This window comes from Xyrauchen texanus, chromosome 20 (assembly GCF_025860055.1).
Source record: "Xyrauchen texanus isolate HMW12.3.18 chromosome 20, RBS_HiC_50CHRs, whole genome shotgun sequence".
NCBI lineage: Eukaryota > Metazoa > Chordata > Actinopteri > Cypriniformes > Catostomidae > Xyrauchen > Xyrauchen texanus.
Genome location: NC_068295.1, coordinates 37,598,112 through 37,625,816, shown reverse-complemented (window position 1 = coordinate 37,625,816; position 27,705 = coordinate 37,598,112). Strand labels below are relative to the sequence as shown.

The 27,705-nt window shown below is 39.6% G+C and overlaps 2 protein-coding genes across 2 annotated transcripts in view; one reads left to right on the top strand and one right to left on the bottom strand.

Annotated features, from left to right (window-relative positions):
- Positions 1–230: 230 nt before the first annotated feature.
- Positions 231–19,193, bottom strand: LOC127660989 (PHD finger protein 10). The gene is made up of 12 exons (XM_052151503.1): positions 19,101–19,193; positions 18,598–18,704; positions 18,322–18,452; positions 18,056–18,139; positions 17,754–17,896; positions 17,404–17,553; positions 10,664–10,773; positions 10,320–10,470; positions 9,995–10,138; positions 2,647–2,755; positions 2,101–2,289; positions 231–962 (listed from the first exon to the last, which is right to left on the bottom strand). The coding sequence occupies exons 1-12, from the start codon at positions 19,179–19,181 to the stop codon at positions 877–879; spliced, it is 1,485 nt and encodes a 494-aa protein (XP_052007463.1). The 5' UTR covers positions 19,182–19,193; the 3' UTR covers positions 231–876.
- Positions 19,194–22,938: 3,745 nt separating this feature from the next.
- LOC127660992 (actin-related protein 2-A-like) overlaps positions 22,939–27,705 on the top strand; it is a 29,347-nt gene continuing 24,580 nt past the window's right edge. Inside the window, exon 1 of the mRNA XM_052151508.1 lies at positions 22,939–23,079. Coding sequence (XP_052007468.1) covers positions 23,032–23,079 — 48 coding nt within the window. The 5' untranslated portion in view covers positions 22,939–23,031. The remainder of the gene's footprint in view (positions 23,080–27,705) is intronic.

Sequence of the window (27,705 nt, the reverse complement as noted above, 5' to 3'; positions counted from 1 at the left end):
ACAAACCCTAAAATGACTGTAAAAATGACCATTTAAACTTTACAATGTAAGAGCTTTAATAAAAAATTATAAGCATCACATTTCTGAATTTAAACCCTCCAAAACGTGGACACATTCTGAAGTGTGGCTCGACTGGAAACTTTAGGATCCCATAATCCCTCTGGAGCTTGTCACATGTATCCAAAATACACAACAATGAATCTAAAAGAATGGCGGTGGGTCAGACGGCCCTTTTCAACTGTAAGTGGACTGATGGTGGCATATTGGGCTAAAGCATAGAACTGGTAAGCAGGAGGTTGCCGGTTCGATTCCCACAGCCACCACCACTGTGTCCTTGAGTAAGGCACTTAACTCCAGGATAATAAGTGCACTTTGGATAAAGGGTCTGCCAAATGCAAAAAGAAAAAAAGTGATGTATATGCCAAGTTGTTCCTTGTGCTTAAATGGTGCTTGTTTAACCAAACCAGAGTAGATGTTACCGTTGTAGAACATACTGTTTTACCGGTCGAGAAGTGCATCCATCAAATACAGTACATATTCTGACACTACGCGTTTACGGCTGCAGGAAATGTTTATTTTTGCCATTCCGTTCAGTGAAGGTAATGGTGCAAAAACACTTCAGCTTTAACAAATATGAGCAAAATAAAAGCAGTACAAACAGAACAAAAACAGACCATTTTTTTCACTTTTATTTTAAATGGTACAAAAAAAAAAACTAAATCGCTAACAATCGGGGGAAACAAATCAGCAACAAATATGTGGCAAAACATTGCAACATACAAAATACATAATTGTATGGGTTTATCATTTCAAAAGTAGAAAAATAGAAATTAATATCAAAACTGTCATCCGAAATAAAAATGTTCTCTTTGGAACTTATTTCGATTTTTTGGGTGTTTTCACTGTTCCTTTTTTCTGAGGTGTAGATATGTTTTTGTTGCATAAATCACAGACCCAGCAACCTGCACAAACACAATCACAAAAAAACACAATTAAATAAACATAAAACACTTTGGACAGTACAAATAGACCCTTGGATCAGACATTATCAAACCCTTAATGCGAAAAATGCTGCCTTACCTTATGTTACAAAAACAAATATTAAACATGACTTAATGTTATAAAACCAAAAATCTATCACATTTCTTTTGTCATAAACAGATATTACAAAACCAATGACACTGTAATCCAAGGATAAAGACCCTATTTCAACAGTGTTTTCTCCCCTATAAGAAAACTACTTCAAGTAGTTTAATGTACAAAGACAGTTTGGAAGATCAAACTTATTTTGCATGTTATTTGTCATAAATACTGTGTACAGACAAAAGGATAAGTATAGTATCTAAACGAAAGTTGCACTCAGTAAATTTCGTCTTTGTGTCATCTTGGACTTACAGTGACACCTAGTGTCTTGGATGCAGCATCATTTAAAATCAACAGTTTTCAGTTTCAGATGTCATTGTTGAAATGTAATATTCACAGTCAGTCATGATTAATTTAATCAATGAGTGAAAGTGTCAAATAACAGGATGGTTACTGAGATTAAGCCAGTAGTATTCGGCTGGTCATGTGATTCTAACATGGCCGCCCCATGTGTGGACTCTCTCCATGTAGAATAAAACAGCTTTTATAAGGTTACTAATATGACTGGAGTCTTCATTTTTATGTGAGTGCTCATGATTTCCTACACATATTGCAAACTCACAATTCATATCTTGAGTAGTTAAAGTTTTTTAATGAGGAAAAATGAATGAGGGTTAAGGTGAAGTGTGTAATTTTGTCTGTTAAAATATGTTCTATCCAAGCTTAATGCGGAGACAACTACAAGTAAGCCATTTGTAGGTTATTTCCCCCCCAAAAATGTAAATGGCATGGTTCTGTGGCAATATCAAAACATTGTTGTTTGTTTGAGCATACCGACCAGTCCGACACAACACCACTGGCTCAAAAAAAATTCACGAGTTTGAGGCGAAACAATCTATTTTCCTACAGACATTATTTTAGGCTAGTTACAACATAGTTTTAACATAAAGCATTTTGAATGTCCCACTTGCAGTCTGGAGAATCAAAGAACAATGAGATTCCTTGATAAAGACTCACCCAGAGGAATAGAGTCCATGCCCACACAGAAGGTGTGGAAACCCCGATCACACTTGTCACAGAACATCATCTCCTCCTCATGGTGGGGCTGCTTGCAGACGGTACACGTCTTGCATTCCATGCACTGCCAGGGATACATCTTGATCTGTAACACCAAATCAGCACTCATGTCCAAGCAGGACGGGTGACCTGAACACAAAATGAGGCCTCTGTCAATATATCTGCTACATACACGCTAGACTTACATTGTTACAAATGAGCAGAGTCTTTAATTATTTCAACAAGACTGTGACCTTACGGCTTCCGGTTAAAAGTTGCCCAACAACCACTACAACAAAGAGAAATGTGAGGCATATACAACAAAAATGGAAAAAAAGATATTTTTGCAATTCGTTTGATGCCGCTAGTGATGCAGAAATTACTCACGTCTTCATTAATGTTTATTACTATTGTTTTAAAATATGCCAGCTAAATTTAGAACAAAAACACTTAGGTACTACGTTAAGGAGATAGTATTGGGGTTACAATTTGTACATTTTGACTTACCGCTATTTTGGCACTGGGAGCAGTGGATGAGAACTTCTGGTTTGCCTCTCTTGTTGGCCTCCTTACCCTTCTGACATATGCCACATATAGCATTGGGAATGACCTTAGGCTGCGAAGGCAGAGTAATGCTATAAACGCCATGGCAACCAAGGTCATAAACACCATGTGACATTATGCTCCAGTTAAACACACTATGGTTTTTAAAATTATCCCTTTGCTAAGCTCCGCCCCCTTGGCTACTGTTGATTGCGTTGATTGATTTGTTTTTTGTGGGGGTAATTTCTATAAACTTCTGTTAAAACTACACCACTTTACACATTATGTAGACTCTTGTTGGAAAAAATCAAGCGATTGTCAGAAAAATGGCTGATGGCAACAGCTGCTAAGATAGGATTGGTCAGAAAAGCTATTAAGGCGGGGCTTAGCAAAGTGTCAATTAAATACCTGAATATACTATGTGCAGGATCTAAGTTATTTGAAATGACCTAATATTGCAACATTAAAACAAAACATGAGAAGTAATGAGAAAGATAACTTACAAACATCTGAATCATACAAGGCAAAACATGGCAAAATAAATAAAATGTTTGTTTTTACCAAGAAAACAACAGGAAAAATATTTTGGAGAATACTTAAATCATGTTTAAAAAACACTACATTGCCAGATGTAGAAACTTATATTAATTAATTGGATCAACTAGGCCACTTAATTCGAAATTGTTTAATTTCCTAGTACGAGTAATAAAAAAAGTGCTACATTTACAAAAAAAAAAAAGAATACCTCAGATATAAATAGTGATATAAAAATAATTGTAATAAAAAAAATAAATTAAAAAAAAGATTGTCCTATAAGCAAATACAGAGGAGCATCCAAAACAAAACAAACACACAAAATAAAGAATATAGTTTTCTACAAAAGTAGTCTGGGCCCTTCGTTCCAGACTGATCTCACAGGAAATCTGCGACAGGAGGTTGAATTTTTTGTCTGCTAAAATCAGTCTGTGCTTTCTGAATTTGCCACCCAAGCTGGAAATACAGTTGTGAGCACCTTTGTGCAAAGCACTGCGCAAGACATAAATGAACATCCACATGAAACCTTGCAATTACATTAATATACTCCTAAATAGAGGTCGACCGATAGTGGATTTTGCCGATATCGTTAACTAAGGTGGTGGAAAAGAGAGATAAATGATTAAATCACCCGAAAGTTTTTACATTTGATTTATAGAATGTAAAAAAAGATATTGATATTCATTCCTTATTATAATTATAAACATGTGGTGCACAACTGGGGACTTTTAATTATAAACAAGCCCAACATTTATTTTTGGGGATTTTGTGTGTATATATATATATATATATATATATATATATATATATATATATATATATATATATATATATATATATATACACACACCAATCAGCCACAACATTAAAACCAGCTGCCTAATATTGTGTTGTACCCCTTGCTCCGCCAAAACAGTGCCAACCCACATCTCAGACTAGCATTCTGAGATGATATTCTTCTCACCACAATTGTACAGAGCGGTTATCTGAGTTACCGTAGACTTTGTCAGTTTGAACCAGTCTGGCCATTCTCTGTTGACCTCTCTCATCAACAACACATTTCCATCCACAGAACTGCTGCTCACAGGATGTTTTCTGTTTTTGGCATCATTCTGAGTAAATTCTAGAGACTGAAAATCCCAGGAGATCAGCAGTTACAGAAATACTCAATCCAACCCGTCTGGCACCAACAATCGTGCCACTCTCCAAATCACTGAGATCACATTTTTTCCCCATTCTGATGGTTGATGTGAACATTAACTGAAGCTCCTGACCAGTATCTGCATGATTTTATGCATTACACTGCTGCCACACGATTGGCTGATTAGATAATCACATGGATGATTGTTGGTTTGAGTATTTCTGTAACTGCTGATCTCCTAGGATTTTCATGCAAAACAGTCTCTAGATCAGGGGTGCCCACACTTTTTTGTGTGATGATCTACTTTTAAATGCTCAACTCAATAAGATCTACCAACTAAAAAAAACACAGTTTCATTTAAAAAAAGAAAATGCTTGTTGGGACTACTGCATGTATCCCTACATGGAATTCATCTTCTAATTAATAAAAAAAATATATAATAATGTTCAATGTTGAAATCATTCAGTTTTAAAACTAAACCCAAAACACCTACAGCACAATAGATTACAATAGCCAGGGCATTTACCTTATTCTGATGATGAGTAAATAGTGCGTATGCGCAAACCTAGTTGTCATGGCAACTGAATAAACAAAACCTCGCCTGGTCAATATTTACTCGTCAAGTGCAAGTCAGACAGAAACTAAAAGAAGGAAAGACATTATATTTATTTATATTAAAATTTAACGAAAGTACATTTAAATTGTGCGATCTACCAGCATTGCCTTTGCGATCGACTGGTAGATTGCGATCGACGTATTGTGCACCCCTGCTCTAGAATATATATATATATATATATATATAAATACACACAGTGTAGATATTTTTCTACACCACATGAGGTTATTTATTATTTACAAGATATTAAACTTCTATATCTTCACAAAATCTAAATATGTGTGTGTGTGTGTGTGTGTATACACAAACATACATATATATTTACCAAATTTTTATCGATTTTTTGCAAGATATGAAGTTGGAGACACGAACCATGTGCTGACTGGGCACATTTAAATATTATAACATTTGCATGCCCTCACTTAACAGTTAATTTGCTAATAAAAAAAATACAAAAATGCAGATATGGTTCCAAGATAAAAATATGTATGAATATTGTCAATGATCAAATATTTAAATACAGCAAATCCCAATGAGACATTGGTGAGGCTGCTGTTATTCTGTAGAATCAAGCTGTTCTAACTGTAGAGGAACATGCAGAGAAAAAAAAAAAAATTAAAACTATCGGCAACTATCAGCAAAGATTTTTGCCGATAACCAAGTTCCAAAAAGCAACTATCGGCACAGATTAATCAGTAAAACCGATATATCAGTCTCTCTCTACTCCTAACCCTGACAGTTCCAAGATCAAATCTACGTCCTTTCACAAGGCACACCACGGACGACTTTCAGATACACATGAATAATAATGAAATTGATATAATCCTAACTGAAATCAAAAGTGATGTGATATCAAAGGCAAAGCACAGGTGATTTCCAGGGCATTTGTTGCATATTGGGTTTGAATTTGTGTGGATAATAATTCTGAACTAACAAGCTGATTTCCTGTGAGATCATGTGTTGTTCATTCAGTGCTGATCACACCCATTAAGAAATCTCTCTACAATCTAATTTCTTTAAAACCTCTTTATTAAAAGGCTTAACTGTCAAGGTTACTCTAAATACTGACATGTCAAAGGCTCTACTATAAAAACCAATCTACTGAAAAGATTAGTGACAGCATAATGAAAAACAAAAAAGACAGTGGAAACAGGCTGGCCAGACTACAGTTTAAAGACACATTAAGATGCAAGTGAAGCTCACAGTTACGTTAATGGAAGGGCAAAAGCCTTCATTCAGTCACAGTAGGAAAAATACCAACTGAGCTAGCACTATTACATCATTAAAAAGGGAAACCACATAACAAGACCAAGAAAATTGAATGTTGTTGAACTACAAACACCTTAAACAAGACAAATGTATAAAGGAATGGGAAAAAACAAGCCAAACAACTTAAAGTACAGAATCAACAGAAGCTGTAACTACCGTATTTAATAAATGAAGACTTTCATACTTAGTGCAATGACTTATTACTAAAACACATATTTAAATTAGATAAACTCAATAATATTGTGCAAAGTGAAACCAACGTTTCCAAACACATTCTTACGGCAGCATCATGGCCATATTCAAAAAAGTTTGGGTACACTGGAGGAACAAATAAAGACAAACAAATCCAATCCATAAACTGTATACAAATTGAACATTGTAGTTTAGAGGGAAAGAACATGGAACTGTGAACATTCATGTTATGACAAACTAATGTAATGGAGTAGAAAACAAACTCAGGCTAAGTCCGGAATTAAAAACTAGCTTACTTGCTGAATTCTGTGTAGTATATAGTGTATACCCGCCTACTATTCTTTAAAAAGGGTAAGTAAAACAGATTGCAATATTTCAAATATAAAACTTTCAAACATTGTTGTCACATGACACCACGTTGCATGTTAGTATCATCTAGTGCAAGTTTTTTTTTGTTTGTTTGCTTTTAATTAAATTTAGTGTAAAATGTCTTAAAAATTGGCAGTTTTATCAAATAATAAATCACAGCTGTGTCAAATCCTACACATACAAAAAATATACATACTGTGCACAGTACACATACTATATACTGCAGGAATAGTATAGCATGGTAGGGGGACAATTGCTTATACTTCGCGAGACACAAGGGAAACTAATGTGAAAAATCAGCCTTTAACTTGTGTGTATTGTAAAAACTCATTCATCTACCAATACACTGATATGCAAAACTTTTTTTTTTTTTTTAAGTAAAGTTTGGTAAAAGGAAAACTTTGTAACAGTTAACAAACTTTGCACACCTATTGCACAAAAAAAGCTTCATTTATGTAAAACTACAGCTTCAAAAGCAAGCATATTTCTTGAGTAAAATACTTGACTAATAACCTCTGCCAAATTATTGTTTGTTGTGATGTTCAATGGATAATATACTCTATGTATATATTTTGTTTTGTATAAAATGAATGAGATCTATTACTGAATGAAGCTCTCTTTTATATCAATGGCATGAAGGTAAACCTTTCATTGATCCGGCAAGAAAATAAACAACAAGTGCCGTGCCAGTGTACAGAGCCACTGGCATCCAGCTCAACATATTCATTTCATTTCAAACAAAAGTTCGATAACCATTTCATGCCTGAAATAAAACAAAAAGTAATGCATCACTAGCAAGACTTTATTCAAAAGATAAATAAAGCTAACTTTAAAAGGTGCACTCAAAAGGTTTTGTTTATGTTATAAAGGCTCCTTATCCCCATGGAACATTAAACAGACAACAAGTTGTCGACCGATATGTGTTTTTCAATTGCCATTGCTGATACTGACATCTATAAAATAAGGTTTATATGATGCAGCAACAATATATGTTGTCTAATTTAACAAAATCAAATAAGAGATACTTTAAATCACGGAAATAACACTGACATTTATTTTATACAATATTTAGTCTTCATCTTTTCCTCAGATTTGTCAAACTTGCTATAGATTTCTTCAAATGTAAAACTTTAAATGAGAAAACATAACCTACTGAATGCACCTTTAATTTTTCTTCAACAGTTATATATCAATAGAATTTAAAGGAACAGTTCAACCAAAAATGAAAACTCATTATATACTCACACTCGTTCTAAACTACAGCTCTTTCCATACAATGATAGTTCAGTAACCACAGCTGTCATTCAGCTATATTCCATGTCTTCTTAAGACATATGAAAGCTTTGTGTGAGCAACAAGTCAACATTTAGGTTGTTTTTAAAGGGATAGTTCAAACAAAAATGAAAATTCTCTCATCATTTACACACCCTCATGCCACCCCAGATATGTATGACTTTCTTCTGCTGAACACAAACAAAGAATATCTCAGCTCTATAAGTCCATTCAGTGCAAGTGAATGAGTAATAAAACTTTGAAGATCCAAAAAGCATATAAAGGCAGCGTAAAAGTAATCCATATGACTCCAGTGCTTTAATCCATGTCTTCAGAAACGATGTGATATGTGTGATGATAAACATCAACATTTATGTTTTTTTATTATTATTAATCTCCACTTTGAAACAGCCCTCCTATGTGAGTTTTTCTTGTGTTTTTTGGCGATTTGCATTCTTCTTGCATATTACCACCTACTGGGTTGTTTATTTACTGCAAATATTATTTACTATTTTCCTTTATTCCTCCCTTTTTTTCTTCCTCTCTGCTCAGTAGGTGGCGCACAATGAATGTAAAATGCCAAAAAACTGAAGTAAAAGAAGAACTCAGTCCTCTTGTTAACGCATAGTACGGCTGGTTAAAAGTGCAGATTTATAGAAAAATAGGACTTAAATATTGTTCCGTTTTTCACCCACACCTATAATATCCCTTCAGAAGAAATTAATTTACCCACCTGAGTTGATTGGATTACTTCTACACTGCCTTTATATGCTTTTTGGACATACAAAGTTTTTGCCACCATTCACTTTCATCGTATGGACCTACAGAGCTGAGTTATCCTTCTAAAATCTTCATTTATGTTCTGCAGAAGAAAGAAAGTCATCCACATCTGGGATGGCATGAGAGTGAGTAAATGATGAGAGCATTTTCATTTTGGGGTAAACTTTTTGTGGCGGCGGGGCCGAGGTCAAGCATTCGTCTGGAGAGAAAGTGGTGAGGGTACACACCTGAGCACTATAATGTCTAACACTTGTTTCTGATTGCAGAAAGCACTGGGGAGAGCAATAAAAGAGAGAGAGAGAGAGAGAGAGAGAGAGAGACAGCTTCTACGCTGTGTTTGTGTTAATAAGAGTGATATGCTGAAAAGAATGTTTTTGAGTTTACAATAAATTAATCCTCCTTCCACAAAACAAACTGTTACACTATTCCTTTAACAAACAGATTTTTATGAATTTGTATGAGCACATCTGGAATATTTTTAGGGTGTGGTTTTTTATTTTGTCCTTTTTTGGAGCTTGACAGCTATGATTACTATAAACTGTCTTTGTGTAGAAAAGAACTCCAAATGATTCTTAAAAATGTCTCGTTATGTGTTCCACGTAAGAAATGTCATACAAATTTGGAATGACATGAGGTTGAGTAAATAATGACAGACATTTTATTTCTGGGAGAACTATTCCTTTAAAACGCAATAAAAAATGTTTTTTTAGCAGCCAAATAAAACTGCTCACTTGCCCTTCAGTTTAACTGGCAGGCAGGTAGATCAGGTAGAGGTATTTTAAGCTATTTGAAGTACTGATCACTTTATAAGGGTAAATAACAAGTGCATCACAGCAAAAAAGCCCTAAACTAATGGCAGTACCACACAAAAAACATTATTGCTCCGAAGGTCTGTGCAGAACACAGAAACTGTCACTGGGATTTGCTGGCACTGAAAAAATTAGTGCCAATATTTAAAAGGAAGGTAAGTTCCATTGACAAGTGCAGTCCCAAACTATGACCAGCAGAGGGATTGTGTCAGTATGTGTGTATGTATCTCTGCTGAAAGTGCTGGAAAAGGGGTGGGGTGGCGAGAAGGGGAGAAGAGAGGTGTTGGGTTATAAAAAAAAAAAAAAAGATCAGGGGCTTTTTTCTTCTACCTTGTACCCAGGGACAGATTTGTGTTGGATGGTGCGAGGAGTGGCGTCTTTGCTCTGGGTGCCAGGACGTTCTTTGCTCTTGTTTTTCGACTGAATTCCACTGTCCTGGCTGTCCCCATCCGAAGTGTTTCCACATGAACTTTCCTGTAAAATATGAAATCTAAATTGACCCTATTTACTCGCGAACTCGCGAACATTTTATGTTGATAAGAGTTGATCAACATAAACACACATGTGATTAAAACTGCAATCTTTAACTAAAGTGAATGTGCATCAATAGTAACAGTAAAAGATGTCAGGCAGTCACAACATTACTTCAACTTACAGAGGAACCTTTTTTCTTGCCATCTTCTCCTTTTCCATCCTCTCCATCATCAGAATCACCATCACTGTCCAGGGCAGGCAGCTCTGGGTCCAGGGGAGGCTCGTATAGAGCCGTGTTCATGGGCAAGTAGCGGAGCTCATTCGGAGAGTACCTGCAAATATACAAGATGAGTTCCGTTCAACAGCAATGTCCTCTGAGCATGCACAACACTGGTCACATTTTTGGAGAACATTTCAAAGATGTTTCTTCTACTAAAGTTCAAAGGATCAAAATCATTAAAAGATAAATCAGAAGCACAGCAGGGTTTTGCAATTAGGGAAGGGATGATTCATGACATAATTTACCGTTTGTAGAACTCTTGGAACTGCCCAGGGATGAGGGCCACTGGGTATGGACCAGACTTTGTTTTTTCGGGAGGTAGGACTTTGTATTTTCCTTGAGGTACCTGAATAATCTACAGGTTAAAGAGAGAAAGAGACATTAAGTGCACTAGCAATGATAACAAAGGTTAATGACAAAGTTTGTTAAGACAAATTTTCAACATTGGCTTGTCAAAGTGCTAGGGCATTTTAGGTGGTTGCAATGGGGTTCTGGCTTTTTGATAGGGTGTTTTGTCAGGTTGCTATCGTGTCACTAATCAGTTCATAGGGTGTTCTGGGTGGTTTCTAGGACATTGTAAGATAGTTGCTAGGTGGTTGTTGGGGTATTCTGGCTGGTTGCTAGGGTGTTCTGATAGATTCATAATGGCTAGACTCAGTTGTTCGGGCTAATTGATTCTTAGACAAATGGTATAACGTTTATACAGTTGATATAAAAAGTCTACAAAACCCTGTTAATACAGCAGGTTTTTGTGATGTAAAAAATTAAAAAAGATAAATCATATCAGACTTTTGCACCTTTAAATGTAAAAATGACAACCTATGCAATGCCACTGAAAACCAAAGTGACTTTTATATCCACTGTATAAATGTTATACCATTTGACTAAGAATCAATTAGCCCGAACACCTGAGCCTAGCCATTATGACACATTTCAGAGGGAAAAAATTAAAAAACTAAGAATAGCTGCATAAGTGTGCACACCCTTTTCTAATTGGGTATGTGACCCTGTTCAGAATCAACCAATCATCAAGTCACCTGAACTGACTCTGATTAACTCGTCAAATCTCAGCTGTTCTTGTAGGATTTCTCTGACATCATCTTGGTTGCATGCTACTACAAGAGCCATGGGCCACAAACAGCTTACAAAGCATCAAAGGGACCTCATTGTTAAAATGTATCCCTCAGGTGTGGGCTACAAACTAATGTCCAAGGCATTAGATATTTACATTTATGCATTTGGCAGATGCTTTTATCCATAGATATACCATGGAACACAATGAAGACAGTCATCAACAAGTCGAGAAAGTATGGCACAACAGTGACATTATCAAGAACAGGATGTCCCTCCAAAATAGATGAGAAAACTGGTCAGGGAGGCTGTCAAAGAGGCCTACAGCAACATTAAAGGAGCAGCAGCTCTTTCTGCCAAGTACTGGTAGCTCCCCACATGTGACGCCGGACTGAAGAGGGCCGCACACAGGAGATGCCCTCGCAATTTGTCACATCTGGAATTTTTGCAGAGAAGAGTGGGAAAATATTCCCAAGTCAAAATATGCCAAGCTAATAGATTCTTATCCAAACAGATGGAGTGCTGTATTGAAATCAAAGGATACTTCAGCTAAGTATTAGTTCAGGGATGTGCACACTTATGCAGTTTGGTGTTAGAAAGTTTTTGATTTTGACTCTCTGAAATGTGTCATTTTGGTTTTCAGTGGCATTGCCTTGGTTGTAAATTTTACATTAAAGGTGCAAATATCCTGATGATTTATCTTGGGTTTAATTTTTTATATCACAAAAACCTGCTGTTTAAACAGGGGTGTGTAGACTTTTTAAATCCACTGTATATACACCCCATCCATGGGCTGCTCTCACTGCTACCATCAGGCAGGCGGTATCGCAGCATCAGGACCCGCACCAGCCAACTACATGACAGCTTCTTCCCCCAAGCGATCAGACTTTTGAACTCTTGATCTCTAATGATCAATATACATCAGCACTGCACTTTATTAATCTCACACTGGACTGTCAAAAATAATATTTTCTCTTAACAACTGTGGCGGAATGATTCGCTCCTCCGGCTCGTCATCGTCACCCCACCTCTTAGGGCTGCCCTTCAGCCAGGCTCATGACGGGAGTTGGGCAGGAGAGTGAGAAGAGTTGCATAATTAATAAATCTCGTACTGACAGCGGTGGATGAAGCACACCTGATGTGAATAATGCTTCATCACCGCTGACTTTAAAATGCTGAGCGCACCTCTTCTTGTGGGGGAGGGGGCGGCTTCAAATCTCCATGTGTACACACACTGGAATCCTCGCACACCCAGGACCAGAGCTGGGATGGTTCAGACGAGATGATAAGCCGTTGGACCCGCTCCTTGGACCCCCGGGCCGATTAGAGTCGCCGGGGAGAACTGCACACGTCGTGGCCAACAGGCAAGAGGCCGGGACGCCTTCCCCTCTCACCTGGCGCGGGCCTGGGAAGACAGGCCGCCAAGGACACCACAGACCCTGGAGGGGAACGTGTTCGGCCGACGGACACAGCTCACGTCTGGGCCATTACAAAGACACTTTACCCTGTGGCTGGCTGAGGCTGTCATATTAATTTGTGTTTTTTTCTGTTCCAGAAGTGGTATACCCCATACATCCACTCCGACCTTAGGGCCTGGTTGAGGAAGTACCATTCCCATGTGGGCAGCAAAGAATGTGCACCTCCGTCTCTGAAATGTATGACTGGATACAAGCGTGGGAGGAGAAGCTGACAGGGGGACGCTTGGGGGGAGATGTGGAGGAATGATCAGCTCCTCCGGCATGTCATCGTCGCCCCACCTCTTAGGGCCGCCCTTCAGCCAGGCTCACGACGGGAGCAGGAGAGCGAGAAGAGGTGCATAATTAATAAGCCTCGTTCTGACAGCAGTGGATGAAGCACACCTGATGTGAATAATGCTTCATATAATGAACCTCTCCGGGAACCAGCACCTTATCGTGGTGGAGAGGTTTGTGTGCCCTTATGATCCTGAGGGTTGTGTTGTCTGGAGCCATGTGCTCCTGGTAGGGTCTCCCAAGGCAAAGTGGTCTCAGGTGAGGGGCCAGACTAAGAATGGTTCAAAATGACTCATGGATAAAACGGCAAGAGGAGGAGTTACCCTGCCCGGAGGAAGCCCGGGGCCCCTGTCTGGAGCCAGGCCCAGATGGAGGGCTCGTCGGCGAGCGCCTGGTGGCCGGGCTTGTCACGGAGCCCGGCCGGGCACAGCCCGAAGAAGCAACGTGGAACCCCCCTCTACATCCCTTGGGCCCACCACCCATTGGAGGAACCGCAGGAGTCGGGTGCGCTGCCATATGGGCGGCAGTGAAGGCCGTGGGCCTCGACGGACCAGACCCGGGCAGCAAAGGCTTGCTCTGGGGACGTGGAATGTCACCTCACTGGGGGGGAAGGAGCCGGAACTAGTGAGGGAGGTGGAGCGTTACCAGTTGGATCTGGTGGGGCTTACATCGACGCACAGTTTTGGCTCTGGATCCATACTCCTGGATAGGGGATGGACTCTATTCTTCTCTGGAGTTTCCTAGGGTGTGAGGCGATGGGCGGGTGTGGGGATACTCACGAGTCCCCGGCTGAGCGCCACTACGTTGGAGTTTACCCCGGTGGATCGAGAGGGTCGCCTCCCTACGCCTACGGGTTGTGGGGGGGAAAACTCTGACTGTTGTCTGTGCATATGCACCGAACAGCAGTTCAGAGTATTCGGCCTTCTTGGAGACCCTGAATGGAGTCCTGAATAGGGCCCCAGTAGGGGACTCCATAGTGATGCTGGGTGACTTCAACGCACACGTGGGAAATGACAGGGACACCTGGAAAAGCGTGATTGGGAGGAACGGCCTCCCTGATCTGAACTCAAGTGGATGTTTGTTATTGGATTTCTGTGCTAATCATGGATTATCTACAACAAACACCATGTTCGAACATAAGGATGCTCATAAGTGTACGTGGTACCAGAGCACCCTAGGCCGAAGGTCGATGATCGATTTTGTAATCGTGTCGTCGGATCTGAGGCCATATGTTTTGGACACTCGGGTAAAGAGAGGGGCAGAGCTGTCAACCGATCACCATCTGGTGGTGAGTTGGGTCAGGGGGTGGGGAAAGACTCTGGACAGACCTGGGAAGCCCAAGCGAGTAGTGCGGGTGAACTGGGAACGTTTGGAGGAGGTCCCTGTCCGCGAGATCTTCAACTCACACCTCCGGCGGAGCTTTTCAGGCATCCCTGCGGAGGTTGGGGACATTGAACCGGAGTGGGCAATGTTCAAAGCTTCCATTGCCGAAACCGCGGTGGAGAGCTGCGGCCTCAAGGTTTTAGGTGCCGCAAGGGGTGGTAACCCTCGAACACCGTGGTGGACACTGGTGGTCAGGGAAGCCGTCCGACTGAAGAAAGAGGCCTTCCGGTATTTGTTGTCCCGGAGGTCTCCGGAGGCAGTTGCAAGGTACCGACAGGCCCGAAGGGCTGCGGCCTCGGCCGTGAGGGAGGCAAAGCAGTGGGTGTGGGAAAAGTTCGGAGAAGCCATGGAGAAGGACTTTCGGTCCGCACCAAAGTGCTTCTGGAAAACCGTCCGCCACCTTAGGAGGGGGAAACGGGGAACCATTCAAGCTGTATACAGCAAAGATGGGACGCTGTTGACCTCAACCGAGGAGGTTATTGGGCGGTGGAAGGAACACTTTGAAGAACTCCTAAATCCCAACACGCCCTCTATGGTAGAGGCAGAGCCGGAGGATGATGGGGGATCAGAATCTATTTCCCTGGGGGAGGTCACTGAGGTAGTCAAACAACTCCACAGTGGCAAAGCCCCGGGGATTGATGAGATCCGACCAGAAATGCTGAAAGCTCTGGATGTGGAGGGGGTGTCATGGATGACACGCCTCTTCAACATTGCGTGGAAATCTGGGACAGTGCCTAAGGAGTGGCAGAACGGGGTGGTGGTTCCCCTCTTCAAAAAGGGGATCAGAGAGTGTGTGCCAACTACAGGGGTATCACACTTCTCAGCCTCCCTGGTAAAGTTTACTCCAAGGTGCTGGAGAGGAGGGTTCGGCCGATTGTCGAACCTCAGATTGAAGAGGAACAATGCGGTTTTCGTCCTGGCCGTGGAACGACGGACCAGATCTTTACTCTCGCAAGGATCCTGGAGGGGGCCTGGGAGTATGCCCATCCGGTCTACATGTGTTTTGTGGATCTGGAGAAGGCGTATGACCGGGTCCCCCAGGAGAGACTGTGGGAGGTGCTGCGGGAGTACGGGGTGGGGGGGTCCCTTCTTAGGGCGATCCAATCCCTGTACGTCCAAAGCGAGGGCTGTGTCCGGGTCCTCGGCACAAAGTCGAGTTCATTCCATGTGGGGTTGGTCTCCGCCAAGGCTGCGCTTTGTCACCAATCCTGTTTGTGATATTCATGGACAGGATATCGAGGCGTAGTCGGGGTGGGGAAGGTGTGCGGTTCGGTGGGCTGGGGATCTCATCGCTGCTTTTTGCAGATGATGTTGTCTTCATGTCATCATCGGTCCGTGACCTTCAGCTCTCACTGGATCGCTTGGCAGTCGAGTGTGAAGCAGCTGGGATGAGGATTAGCACCTCTAAATCTGAGGCCATGGTTCTCAGCAGGAAACCGATGGAGTGCGTACTCCAGGTAGGGAATGAGGTTTTGCCCCAAGTGAAGGAGTTCAAGTACCTCGGGGTCTTGTTCACGAGTGAGGGGACAATGGAGCGGAAGGTTGGCCGGAGAGTCGGGGCAGCAGGGGCGGTATTGCACTCGCTCTATCGCACCGTTGTCACGAAAAGAGAGCTGAGCCGAAAGGCAAAGCTCTCGATCTACCGGTCAATTTTTGTTCCTACCCTCACCTATGGTCATGAAGGTTGGGTCATGACCGAAAGAACTAGGTCGCGAGTACAAGCGGCCGAAATGGGCTTCCTCAGAAGGGTGGCGGGCTTCTCCCTTAGAGATAGGGTGAGGAGCTCAGTCATCCGTGAGGAGCTCGGAGTAGAGCCGCTGCTCCTTTGCGTTGAAAGGAGTCAGTTGAGGTGGTTTGGGCATCTGGTAAGGATGCCCCCTGGCCGCCTCCCTAGGGAGGTGTTTCAGGCACGTCCAGCTGGGAGGAGGCCTCGGGGAAGACCCAGGACTAGGTGGAGAGATTACATCTCCACACTGGCCTGGGAACGCCTCGGGGTCGCCCAGTCAGAGCTGTTTAATGTGGCTCGGGATAGGGAAGTTTGGGGCCCCCTGCTGGAGCAGCTGCCCCCGCGACCCGACTTCGGATAAGCGGTTGAAGATGGATGGATGATGGATAATGAACTGCACATCACGGCTGACAGGCTAGAGGCCGGGTCACCTTCCCCTCTCACCAGCCGCGGACCTGGAAAGACAGGCCACCAAGAAGCAGCCACCCCTGGTCGATGGACCTAGCTCATGCCTGGGCCAAAGACACTACCCCGCCCTTCACGGAGCTCCATATCACCAGGAGGATGCCAGATTCCCCCTTTATTATGAACACTATTCCACTTGGACACTTAATTATCCCCGTTATTTTGATTGTTATTTCCAATAAATGCCTCTCCGAGGTTTGACGCCACACCCACTCTTGCTCTCTTGCGCACTCCGCCATACAACACACTGACAACTGACTATCAACCGACAGCCTGAATGTCAAAACAACACAATACAACCTACCGTTTATTTTATATATATATATATATATATATATATATTTTATTGTATACTGTATTCTATATTGTGTACTTTACATTGTATATTATTATTTGTATTTTGTGTTGTGTGTAAATATGTGTATATTAGATTTGTCAATTGTGTTGTGTTATGTGATGCTTATTGTAGATTGTTATATGTCTCATCATTATCATGAGTGCTAAGACTTTCACCCACTGTTGCACTTGTGTATATGGTTGACTGACAATAAAGTGATTTGATATATATATATAAAATCAAGAACCTTACATGTGTTTGAAGGTCAAAATATGCCCTTCTCTCCTCCATCCGCTCTCGGTTGAAATTACTGTTGAATTCAGCAGCTTTTTTAGCTGCTTTCTTTATGTAATCTGGCACTTTACTGGCTTCAACTTTTTGAGGATTTTTTTGTTGCATTTGCTGAAAAAGAGATTCAGATCATTAAAACTCAAAGACTTTCTGCAAAGTACTACCAACCTTAATAATTTTATCTGCATAAGAGGAAAGCACAACCTTTTAAAAAAAAATTTACTTGTAAAGATGTCATCGTTGAGCCACAATGTAAAATCAGTCACTACATTCGATTTGAGCTTCATAAAATAAGTGTGTCCATTACTTACTGCACTAAGAGTGCTCACAGAGTATTCTTTAGTTATCCTCTGCCGCTCTCGCTCTTGGAGTATAACCGAGTACTCTGCATGTTTGGCTGGGTACTCTTTAATCATCAAATCAATGACCTCATCACTGCGGAGAGCAGTGAGACCTACAGAAGAGGGAGGTCAATATGGGATTATTGCATTTATCCTAAGACTGAAGTTATTACTGTATCAGGATTGTCAATTGGTAATTGTACAATGCATCTTTTTCTGTTACACAACTTCAAGATGCAAAAGCTATAGAAACAATAAAGTTCAAATCTTACCTAATGTACACTGTGTTTCTGTGATGACATTTTGCTCTCTCAGATAAAGCTTCTCTTTGTGAGACAGGTCTCTTCTTTCCAAATCTAGAGTGTGGTGGAAAAGAAAAAATATGCAAAACATGTTGTACTCAACATGTAGTAACATGTATTTAGGATGGTGTCATGGCCCCGCAATACAGGAATTCACTCATTAGGTTCAGTGATTAAAAATAAAACGATCATTCATCACAATGAGAGACATTTTTCCTACAGTTTGTTGATGGTACCTGGATATTTCCGCTTAAATGATGTGACTCCTAAATACTCGCTGACTTGCTCTTGTAACATATAATACTCTCCTGTGTCGTCCGCAGGCCATTTGTATTCTGTTAGATTTTCAGCAGGGAAGTATGTAGGTCTATAATAAAAAAAGAAGGCTCAATTCACAGTATAAAACAAGGCCGTAGATTTGTCTTGAACATTGGGGGGTTGCAGCGTGAAGCATTTACATGTTTCCATTGATCATGGTGTAAATATTGAGTATTTTGATAATGGGTGCTCACCCCAGCTCATGGTTGGATGTGTCACAGCTCCTGGAACTGTCTCCTGATCCCATCCTGCGTCTCTTGGGGGCTTGACTGCCATCACTGGAATTTTCTTCAATGTCATCCTAAATAAACAACAGTCTGCCAATGTATACTTTCTGGCTTGAGAATGAATGTTTAAGAGTGCTACCTTGATCTAATAGCCATTAATTCATGCTGCCTTGTCTTAATAAACTGTCATCTGTTTTCCAAAACCATTTAAAGAGGAAAAGTATAGTCCCTTCATTTGTTTTGAATCCCGTTTGAATTTATCTTTCGAAGTATCACTATGAACATCATCCATGTCTGCATAAATGCCGTTGGCTACCTCTGCTAGCAGGCTAATTGTAAGTAAACAAAGGCGAAGGTGGCGCGCACGCACACTGTTATGGACATGTAAACTGCTCATATATATAATTTATAGGCAACAATGCTCTAACTGTGGTCTGTGCAACAATATCTAGCCATAAAAACACACAAACCTTCATGGACTGCGTCCCAGGAGTTGCAGGATTGCTATCGCACTGTCTAGGGCACAGTACAGCTGCCATGTTGATGCTCATCCTGCTAATGAAATGGTGTCACATTCCGACTGAAAACTAGGAACGAAACTGTGTGTTCCGTCCAAACACACACACACGCACACACACGTTGTGTTTCCATGTTTTATGGGGACTAATTGTTTTTATACTGTACTATACATTCTATCCCCTAAACCTAACCCTCACAGAAAAGCATTTTTACATTTTCAAAAAACATATTTATTATGATTTATAAGCTGTTTTCCTCATGGGGACCCCATCATTCCTCAAGGGTTTTACTATCCTTATGGTGATATTTGGTCCCCACAAAGTGATACACACACACACACACACACACACACACACACACACACACACACACACACACACACACACACACACACACACACACACACACACACACACACACACATTTGTGAACTTGCTTCTACATTGAAGACATTTTTGAAGTGAAAAGTGCTGCTCTGGGTGCTCGTGAACGCTACACGTTTTTAATGACTTTTTGATTTCTTTATATGTTAACAACACTTAGGCTATGAAATTAAACATACAATTCTTAGCACTTTAAAGAAAAGAAACAAAGGAAATAATGCTAATATGACTGTCACTGTTTACTGTATTCAAGTCATTACACACTGTAATCAATTTACAACAATATGTGCACAAACACACAGATTATTTACCAACAACACAGCAATAAAAAAGAAGTTATAACAGCTAATTAAAGCCATATACACTGGTGGCCAAAAGTTTGGAATAATGTACAGATTTTTCTCTTATGGAAAGGAATGGGTACTTTTATTCACCAAAGTGCCATTTATCTGATCACAATAAAGTCAGGACATTAATAATGTGAAAAACTACTATTGCAATTTGAAAAATTGCAAAAAGTCACCCCACACTTCCTGTAGCACTGTCATGTGGCTGTCTTGTCGGTAGGGTTGCCACCCGTACTGTAAAATATGGACTTTTCCCATAATTAAAGATAAAATGATGCATCCCGTATTTAAGCTGGTCAGATGGCGTCACAGTGAATCATTCCAGTTCGTCAATTTAACATTAATATAAGTTATTTTAAAAGTTAAACCTTACTGGTCGGGCACTTCTCAAGCATCTTACACTCTAGCTGATCCCACAAAAGCTCAATGGCGTTAAGATCCATAACACTCTTTTCCAATTACCTGTTGTCCAATGTCTGCATTTCTTTGTCCACTTTAACCTTTTCTTTTTGTTTTTCTGTTTCAAAAGTGTCTTTTTCTTTTCAATTCTTCCCATAAGACCTGCACCCCTGAGTCTTCTCTTTACTGTTGTACATGAAACTGGTGTTGAGCGGGTAGAATTCAATGAAGCTGTCAGCTGAGGACATGTGAGGAATCTATTTCTCAAACTAGAGACTCTGATGTACTTATCCTCTTGTTTAGTTGTACATCTGGCCTTCCACATCTCATTCTGTCCTTGTTAGAGCCAGTTGTCCTTTGACTTTGAAGACTGTAGTGTGCACCTTTGTATGAAATCTTCCGGGTTTTTTGTTTTGTTTTTTGGCAATTTCAAGCATTGTATAGCCTTCATTTCTCAAAGCAATGATTGACTGACAAGTTTCTAGAGAAAGCCCTTTTGACCTAATTTTTGACCTTAAGACATGCCAGTTTATTGCATACTGTGGCAACTCAAAAACAAACACAAAGACAATGTTAAGCTTAATTAAACAAACCAAATAACTTTCAGCTGTATTTGATATAATATCAAGTGATTTTCTAATACCAAATGAGCAATTTAGCATGATTACTCAAGGATAAGGTGTTGCAGTGATGACTGCTGGAAATGGAGACTGTCTAGACTTGATCAAAAATGACTTTTTTCAAATAGTGATGGCGCTGTTTTTTTACATCAGTAATGTCTTGACTATCCTTTGTGATTAGCTGTATGCCAGTTTGGTGATTTAATGTACCAATTTCCTTCCAAAACAGTGAAATCTGTGCATTATTCCAAACTTTGGTCGCCAGTGTAGGTCTAACAGATATTACAACTTACTGGCTGAGACTGCTACATTTTTTATGATATAGAGTATTTATGAAAGAATATTAATTTTTTATAATTTATAACAAATGTTCACTATAACTCCAAACTTTACAATATTATACAATATCCAATGTAATACAGTATTATAGCTACTATAGAAATAAATATTCTTTGTTTTTTTTCAGTTGTGTTCTTTAATCCTAAAATGATGAACCTTACTGAAAAATAATCATCAATAGTGATCAATGGTTTCTATAGTGTTATTGCATTTTTCATGTAGCCTATTATTGAATTAGTGTATGCACAACAAAAATAAGAGAAGATAAATAAAAAAAATTAAGAATGACAAAAATAAGCATATTTAGAGCAGATAACCTGATATGCAATCCCCCTGCATGCAGTAGTGACATCACTCTGCTTATATTTAATATATAATTTATCATCTATAAATGTAATTAATGTTAACAAATTATACATCTTTTCAAAGGTCTAAGGGTTCAACATTGATATCCGATCTCTGCTTCACGATAGCAGTGCTCCAGAAACAACAATTTAGTTATTTGTGCCAGGAGTACAAATTAAAACATGCAATATCAAAACGGGACTTCATACCTTTGTTATGAAAATATGCCAGATGAATCCAGTTCGCCACACTTGGGTCAATTGTCCAAGACAAGCGTTCATTGAAATACATTGAATAGCACTTTTTGTCCATAAAAGTGATAAATCTGAGAAATATTGATCTATTCTCCATTGTTTACATGAGAGAATTACCCTTCGTCATCATTCTTCAACAAACTATGTAATCTGAGCAGCATTCATGATGTAAAACTGTATATTATCTTATATATTAGAGTCTCATAAACATGCACTCATTGTGCCCAGGGGCCTCTGAATTCTTAATCCGGGCCTGGTTGTCACTTCCAAGCAATTTCCAAGCTGCTGCTCTGCACTGCTAAAATCCTGATTTTATAACATAAGTTAAAGACAATGGCTGTGCTGTGATTTCGGCTGTATTTACATGTAAAAGGATCACTCAGAGAAAAAGATAGAAGCGACAGCATGTCTTATTGTTTCTCTCACACAGCGCACAGCCACCGTCTGTGTAACAGTGAGTGATAAGCGAGAAAAATCATGGTCAAATTAACTTGTATAAATTAAAACAAAGGAAGACTAACCATGCAGATTATTGGTTGGTCCTTGACAACTCTGTTTGCACATGTGCAGTTCATTCAGGTCTGTTTCAGCTTACCTAAATGTGCAGCTCTGTCTGCCACTCACTGAACAGAGTAGACACAGAGAGAGGTATGCCTGCAGCGGGAAAGCAAGGCCTCATGCTCGCATGGCAGTACTGGCGACTCTTCTATGTAAAGTATACTAAGATTTGTCCAAAAATTTGGACAGATTTGTAGATTTGTCGCTAGGTGCTTTTTTAGAATAAAAAGTCACTAAGTTGGCAACACTGATTGCTATGTTTGAAGTACAAAACACGCCCCCTCATTACCATATGGACATAGAAATGTATAAATAAATGTGAAGATAAATAAATGTATAAATAAATAAATGTGAAAATATATAAATGCTGAAAAATATACATGTATAAATAAATACATGTATAAATACATAAATAGGGAAAAATATTTTGTAATATAATCAATTTTTTATTCTACAATTATTTATTTATCCTAATGGCAGACTTGGTCCTCCATAAGTGTTCGTGTTTTCAACGCTGCTCGCGCGAGTGTCTGTAACAGGAAGTGAAACCTCGTCGCCTCTGCTGTAGCTGAGTGAGTGGGTGAAGCGCTTTATTCAGAAAGTTCGGCTGCCTCTTACGGCTCCGGGGCTTTGAAAAATGGACAGCCAAGGACGAAAAGTGGTGGTTTGTGATAACGGAACAGGGGTACGTCCTCAAATCTAACACCTGACACTTATTTTTTTGCTCGCTTGAGTTTTAAAGTTTAATGAGCGTGTGAGTCAGACAGACACCGAACAGGAAGTGCTGAAAGCTTTAGCACAGCTCTGAGGAATGCATTCCAGCAGTATTAAATGCTTTCACTTTGCCCTAAGTTATTCTCCTCTGCCGCGAAAAATGTGTCATATTTGTCATATTTAATACCAATTTTCGCTTATTCAGTAGTCTGCATTAGAAGCTAGCTACACAGTTCCTACTTAATGTTGCAGTGTTTGGGGATATTCTCCTAATTTCTTGTTATATAATAATAATATACAATGTGGCCCACTGATTGAAACTCCAAAAAGAAACATTTATCCTGTGGTTGTTGCATAACTCAAGCTCAAGGGTTCAGTCCTGCAGATAACAGAGTTAATTTTAGCCTGCTGGATTTTTCCAGTCATTACTACCGTTTGCATAAGTATGATTAGAGTTAATGTATCCTATACCCATATACTCATGAATGGTACCTATTATGATGTAATACAAATGCTTAGATATAGTTTTGCATATTGTAGTCATTGAGTGATATTAGTTTCTTCCTCACCATTAGAGTTGGTTGAGGGCGTGATAGGTGTGTCAGTTAGTGATGTCCTGTTCGTGAACGAATCGTTCTTTTGAACCAGTTCTTTTTAGTGAACAACTTAAACTAGTTAACCAAATCGGACTGAATCGTTTGAAACAGTTCGCATCTCGAGTCAACACTGATCCACAAGTTTCTCTATCTTAACCTCTCTCTTGGATGTGCCTGACACTCCGAATCAAAATGAGCCGATTACTGGGAGTAATATGATCCTAGATCTGGTGATATCTGCTATTACCAAATCTTGGCCATTAACCGTTCAACTAGTTCACAAATCTGACTGAACGCTCTCGAGTCAACATTACAACGAGTCAATCGTAACAGCTCTTGAGTCAACAGTACAATGAGTCACTCGTAACAGCTCTCTAGTCAACAGTACAGTGAGACACTCATAACAGCTCTCGAGTCAACAGTACAGTGAGTCACTCATAACAGCTCTCGAGGCAACAGTACAGTGAGTCACTCATAACAGCTCGAGTCAACAGTACAGTGAGACACTCATAACAGCTGTCGAGTTAACAGTACAGTGAGTCACTCATAACAGCTCTCGAGTCAACAGTACAGAGAGTCACTTGTAACAGCTCTCAAGTCAACAGTACAGCGAGTCGCTCGTAACGGCTCTCGAGTCAACAGTACAGTGAGTCGCTCGCAACGGCTCTCGAGTCAACAGCACAGTGAGTCGCTCGAAGCGGCTCTCGAGTCAACAATACAGTGAGTCGCTCATAACGGCTCTCGAGTCAACAGTACAGTGAGTCGCTCGTAACGTCTCTCGAGTCAACCGTACAGTGAGTCGCTCGTAACGTCTCTCGAGTCAACAATACAGTGAGTCGCGTCAACAATACAGTGAGTCGCTCGTAACGTCTCTCGAGTTAACAGTACAATGAGTCACTCGTAACAGCTCTCGAGTCAACAGTACAGTGAGTCCCTCCTAACGGCTCTCGAGTCAACAGTACAGTGAGTCGCTCGTAACAGCTCTCGAGTCAACAATACAGTGAGTCGCTCGTAACGTCTCTCGAGTCAACAGTACAGCGAGTTGCTCATAACAGCTCTCGAGTCAACAGTAAACTGATCCAAGGACAGCAGCTTTCGAGTCAACAGTACACTGATCCGAGGACAGCAGTTCTTGCGTCAGCAGTACATTGAGTTGATAAGTACACCGAACTGAGCATCGTCTCTTTCGGACATAATACTTAGAACTGCTGATTAGTGAGAAGCTGAAACGTTTCAGTCGAGAGATGTAAACAAATTTTACTATTGTGCATGCAGATTATATCTGAAGTTATGATGAGCTGGATCATGGCTTCTGTAAAAAAATTATTAAAACTAGTTTAATCACTTTTTATGCTTTAAACATGTGTAGAACATCCACGTTTGTATAGCAGTGTCAGTATTGGGTGCTTTAGGTGCAAAAAGTTTATGTAGTTTTTATTGTAAGATCACTGAATGAAATACTGTTGACAATAAACACCATTATTATTAAACTTAATTAAATAAAATTTTATAATCAGCAATATGCCCACATGTGGTTTTATTGAATGTGTTTGTGCGTGTATTAGCATTATATATAGTGATGTCAATACGTGATGGCGTAAATTAACTGGTGAATAGTTTTTTTTTAACCAGTTCATTGAAACGAACCATCATTAGTATCAGTTAAGCTTTTACTTTCATAAGTCATTCTAGCTACACCATACAGTAAGTATTAAGTCATTTCTACATAATAAAATTGATATAATTTGCCATGGGATTTGGGGGCATATCGATCACGTATCATGGGTTGTAAGGGCATGGCTAATGTAACTGAATGGCATGGCTAATGTCTCGAAATAATGTGTTTTTTTGAGTTTTTAGACAAATAGTAGGTGATTGGGTCTGGACAGCCAATGACACCATAGTTGAGCCAAAATGACATGAGTTCACCATGTGAGTTCACTCATTAAAACCAAAGAATAGTAAGATTGCTAATTAATAATAAAATTATTAATTAGCAATTAATAATTTTATGTGAAAAATAGATGGATTATTATCGTTAGACATCTTAAACTGTATCAGACATGCTCAGACATGCTCACTAGGGCATTAGTTGTGTACTGGTCAAACTGAGATGAATTGATCGCTTCATTACATTCAGATTGATTTGTTGTAGCAGCTGATTAAGTCAAGGCATTTACTTTAATAATCCAATCTCTCTCTCTATCTATCTGTCTGTCTGTCTGTCTGTGTGTGTGTGTGTGTGTGTGTATACACTCACCTAAAGGATTATTAGGAACACCTGTTCAATTTCTCATTAATGCAATTATCTAATCAACCAATCACATGCGTCAATGCATTTAGGGGTGTGGTCCTGGCATTTAGGGGTGTAGTCAGAATTTGGCGTAAACAGAATGAGAACATGGATCCATCATGCCTTGTTACCACTGTGCAGGCTGGTGGTGGTGGTGTAATGGTGTGGGGGATGTTTTCTTGGCACACTTTAGGCCGCTTAGTGCCAATTGGGCATCGTTTAAATGCCACGGCCTACCTGAGCATTGTTTCTGACCATGTCCATCCCTTTATGGCCACCATGTACCCATCCTCTGATGGCTACTTCCAGCAGGATAATGCACCATGTCACAAAGCTCGAATCATTTCAAATTGGTTTCTTGAACATGACAATGAGTTCACTGTACTAAAATGGCCCCCCACAGTCACCAGATCTCAACCCAATAGAGCATCTTTGGGATGTGGTGGAACGGAGCTCGTGCCCTGGATGTGCATCCCACAAATCTCCATCAACTGCAAGATGCTATCCTATCAATATGGGCCAACATTTCTAAAGAATGCTTTCAGCACCTTGTTGAATCAATGCCACGTGAGAATTAAGGCAGTTCTGAAGGCGAAAGGGGTCAAACACAGTATTAGTATGGTGTTCCTAATAATCCTTTAGGTGAGTGTATATATATATATATATATATATATATATATATATATATATATATATATATATATATATATATATAGATAGTCGAATATAGGGTTGCAACGGTATGAGATTTTCACGGTATGATATCCGTCTCAGAAAAATATCACGGTATACGGTATTACACAATTACTATTATCAGTGAAAACACAAGGGTTATTTTATTTATTTAGTTATTTTTGAGCAAACACTTTATTATAATTGAAACTTGAAACCATTTGTTTTATTGAAGTATGTGTAAAAAAAAATCTCCCTTCTGAAAATAAAATAAATAGAAAAAATAAGAAAGCTAACAGAATTATGATAAACAGAATTATAAACATGATAAATATCACGTAACTATAAAATGTTATATAACTAAAGCATGTTAGTTTACATGTTAAATGAACTACTAAATGAAAAATAACATCAGCTGTGTGAGCTTTTTAAGTAATGTCCTATGATTATTAACATTTAACATATACTGTAGACTGCTCCTGTCTGTCCCTTTATCTCAGTGCTTCTCAACTGGTTTTGCTTCAGGACAGATTTGATACATTGGAAATCAAGTGTCGACCTGCCATAGATTAAACATAACCTGTATTTAATGTATCCTGGGTCACATTTCCTTTTATGATGCATAGTTTTATTCATGGTTTTCTAGTTCAAGGACATGCATCAATTGACATTATTTTTGTTGTTGATGTCAAAAGCCCAGAAATAGTTGTGTCCTCAATTTCTGAAGTGTATCTCTCCAATTGCCTAAAGTATTGTATTGCTCTACAAAGATAGATCAGGCATTAAAAAACTGAATAAAGGTGGAGATTATAAATTTATTTTGCCATCTCTACTTCCCTGTTAATTTATTATTCAGTTTTAATAATAATAATTAAAAAAAATAAATGTATAGAACATTTAATGTTTGTCGCAAAGCGGGCGAGCACAAATAAAAAATAAGTTTACATATTCGTCTCTGGCTTGCTTTTGCTTGCATGTCAATGATTACCCCTCCATGTGTCAATGATACCGAAATCTACTTTTATATTTAATTTAA

What these genes read in the sequence shown, in the direction of transcription:
- LOC127660989 (XM_052151503.1), bottom strand. Translation starts at nt 19,181, where the DNA reads ATGAGCATCAACATGGCAGCTGTACTGTGCCCTAGACAGTGCGATAGC. An exon ending in GCAAGAAAAAAGGTTCCTCT is followed by an intron (nt 10,139 to 10,319) that starts GTAAGTTGAAGT and finishes CATATTTTACAG; the next exon opens with GAAAGTTCATGTGGAAACAC. An exon ending in CTCCCAGTGCCAAAATAGCG is followed by an intron (nt 2,290 to 2,646) that starts GTAAGTCAAAAT and finishes TTTTGTGTTCAG; the next exon opens with GTCACCCGTCCTGCTTGGAC.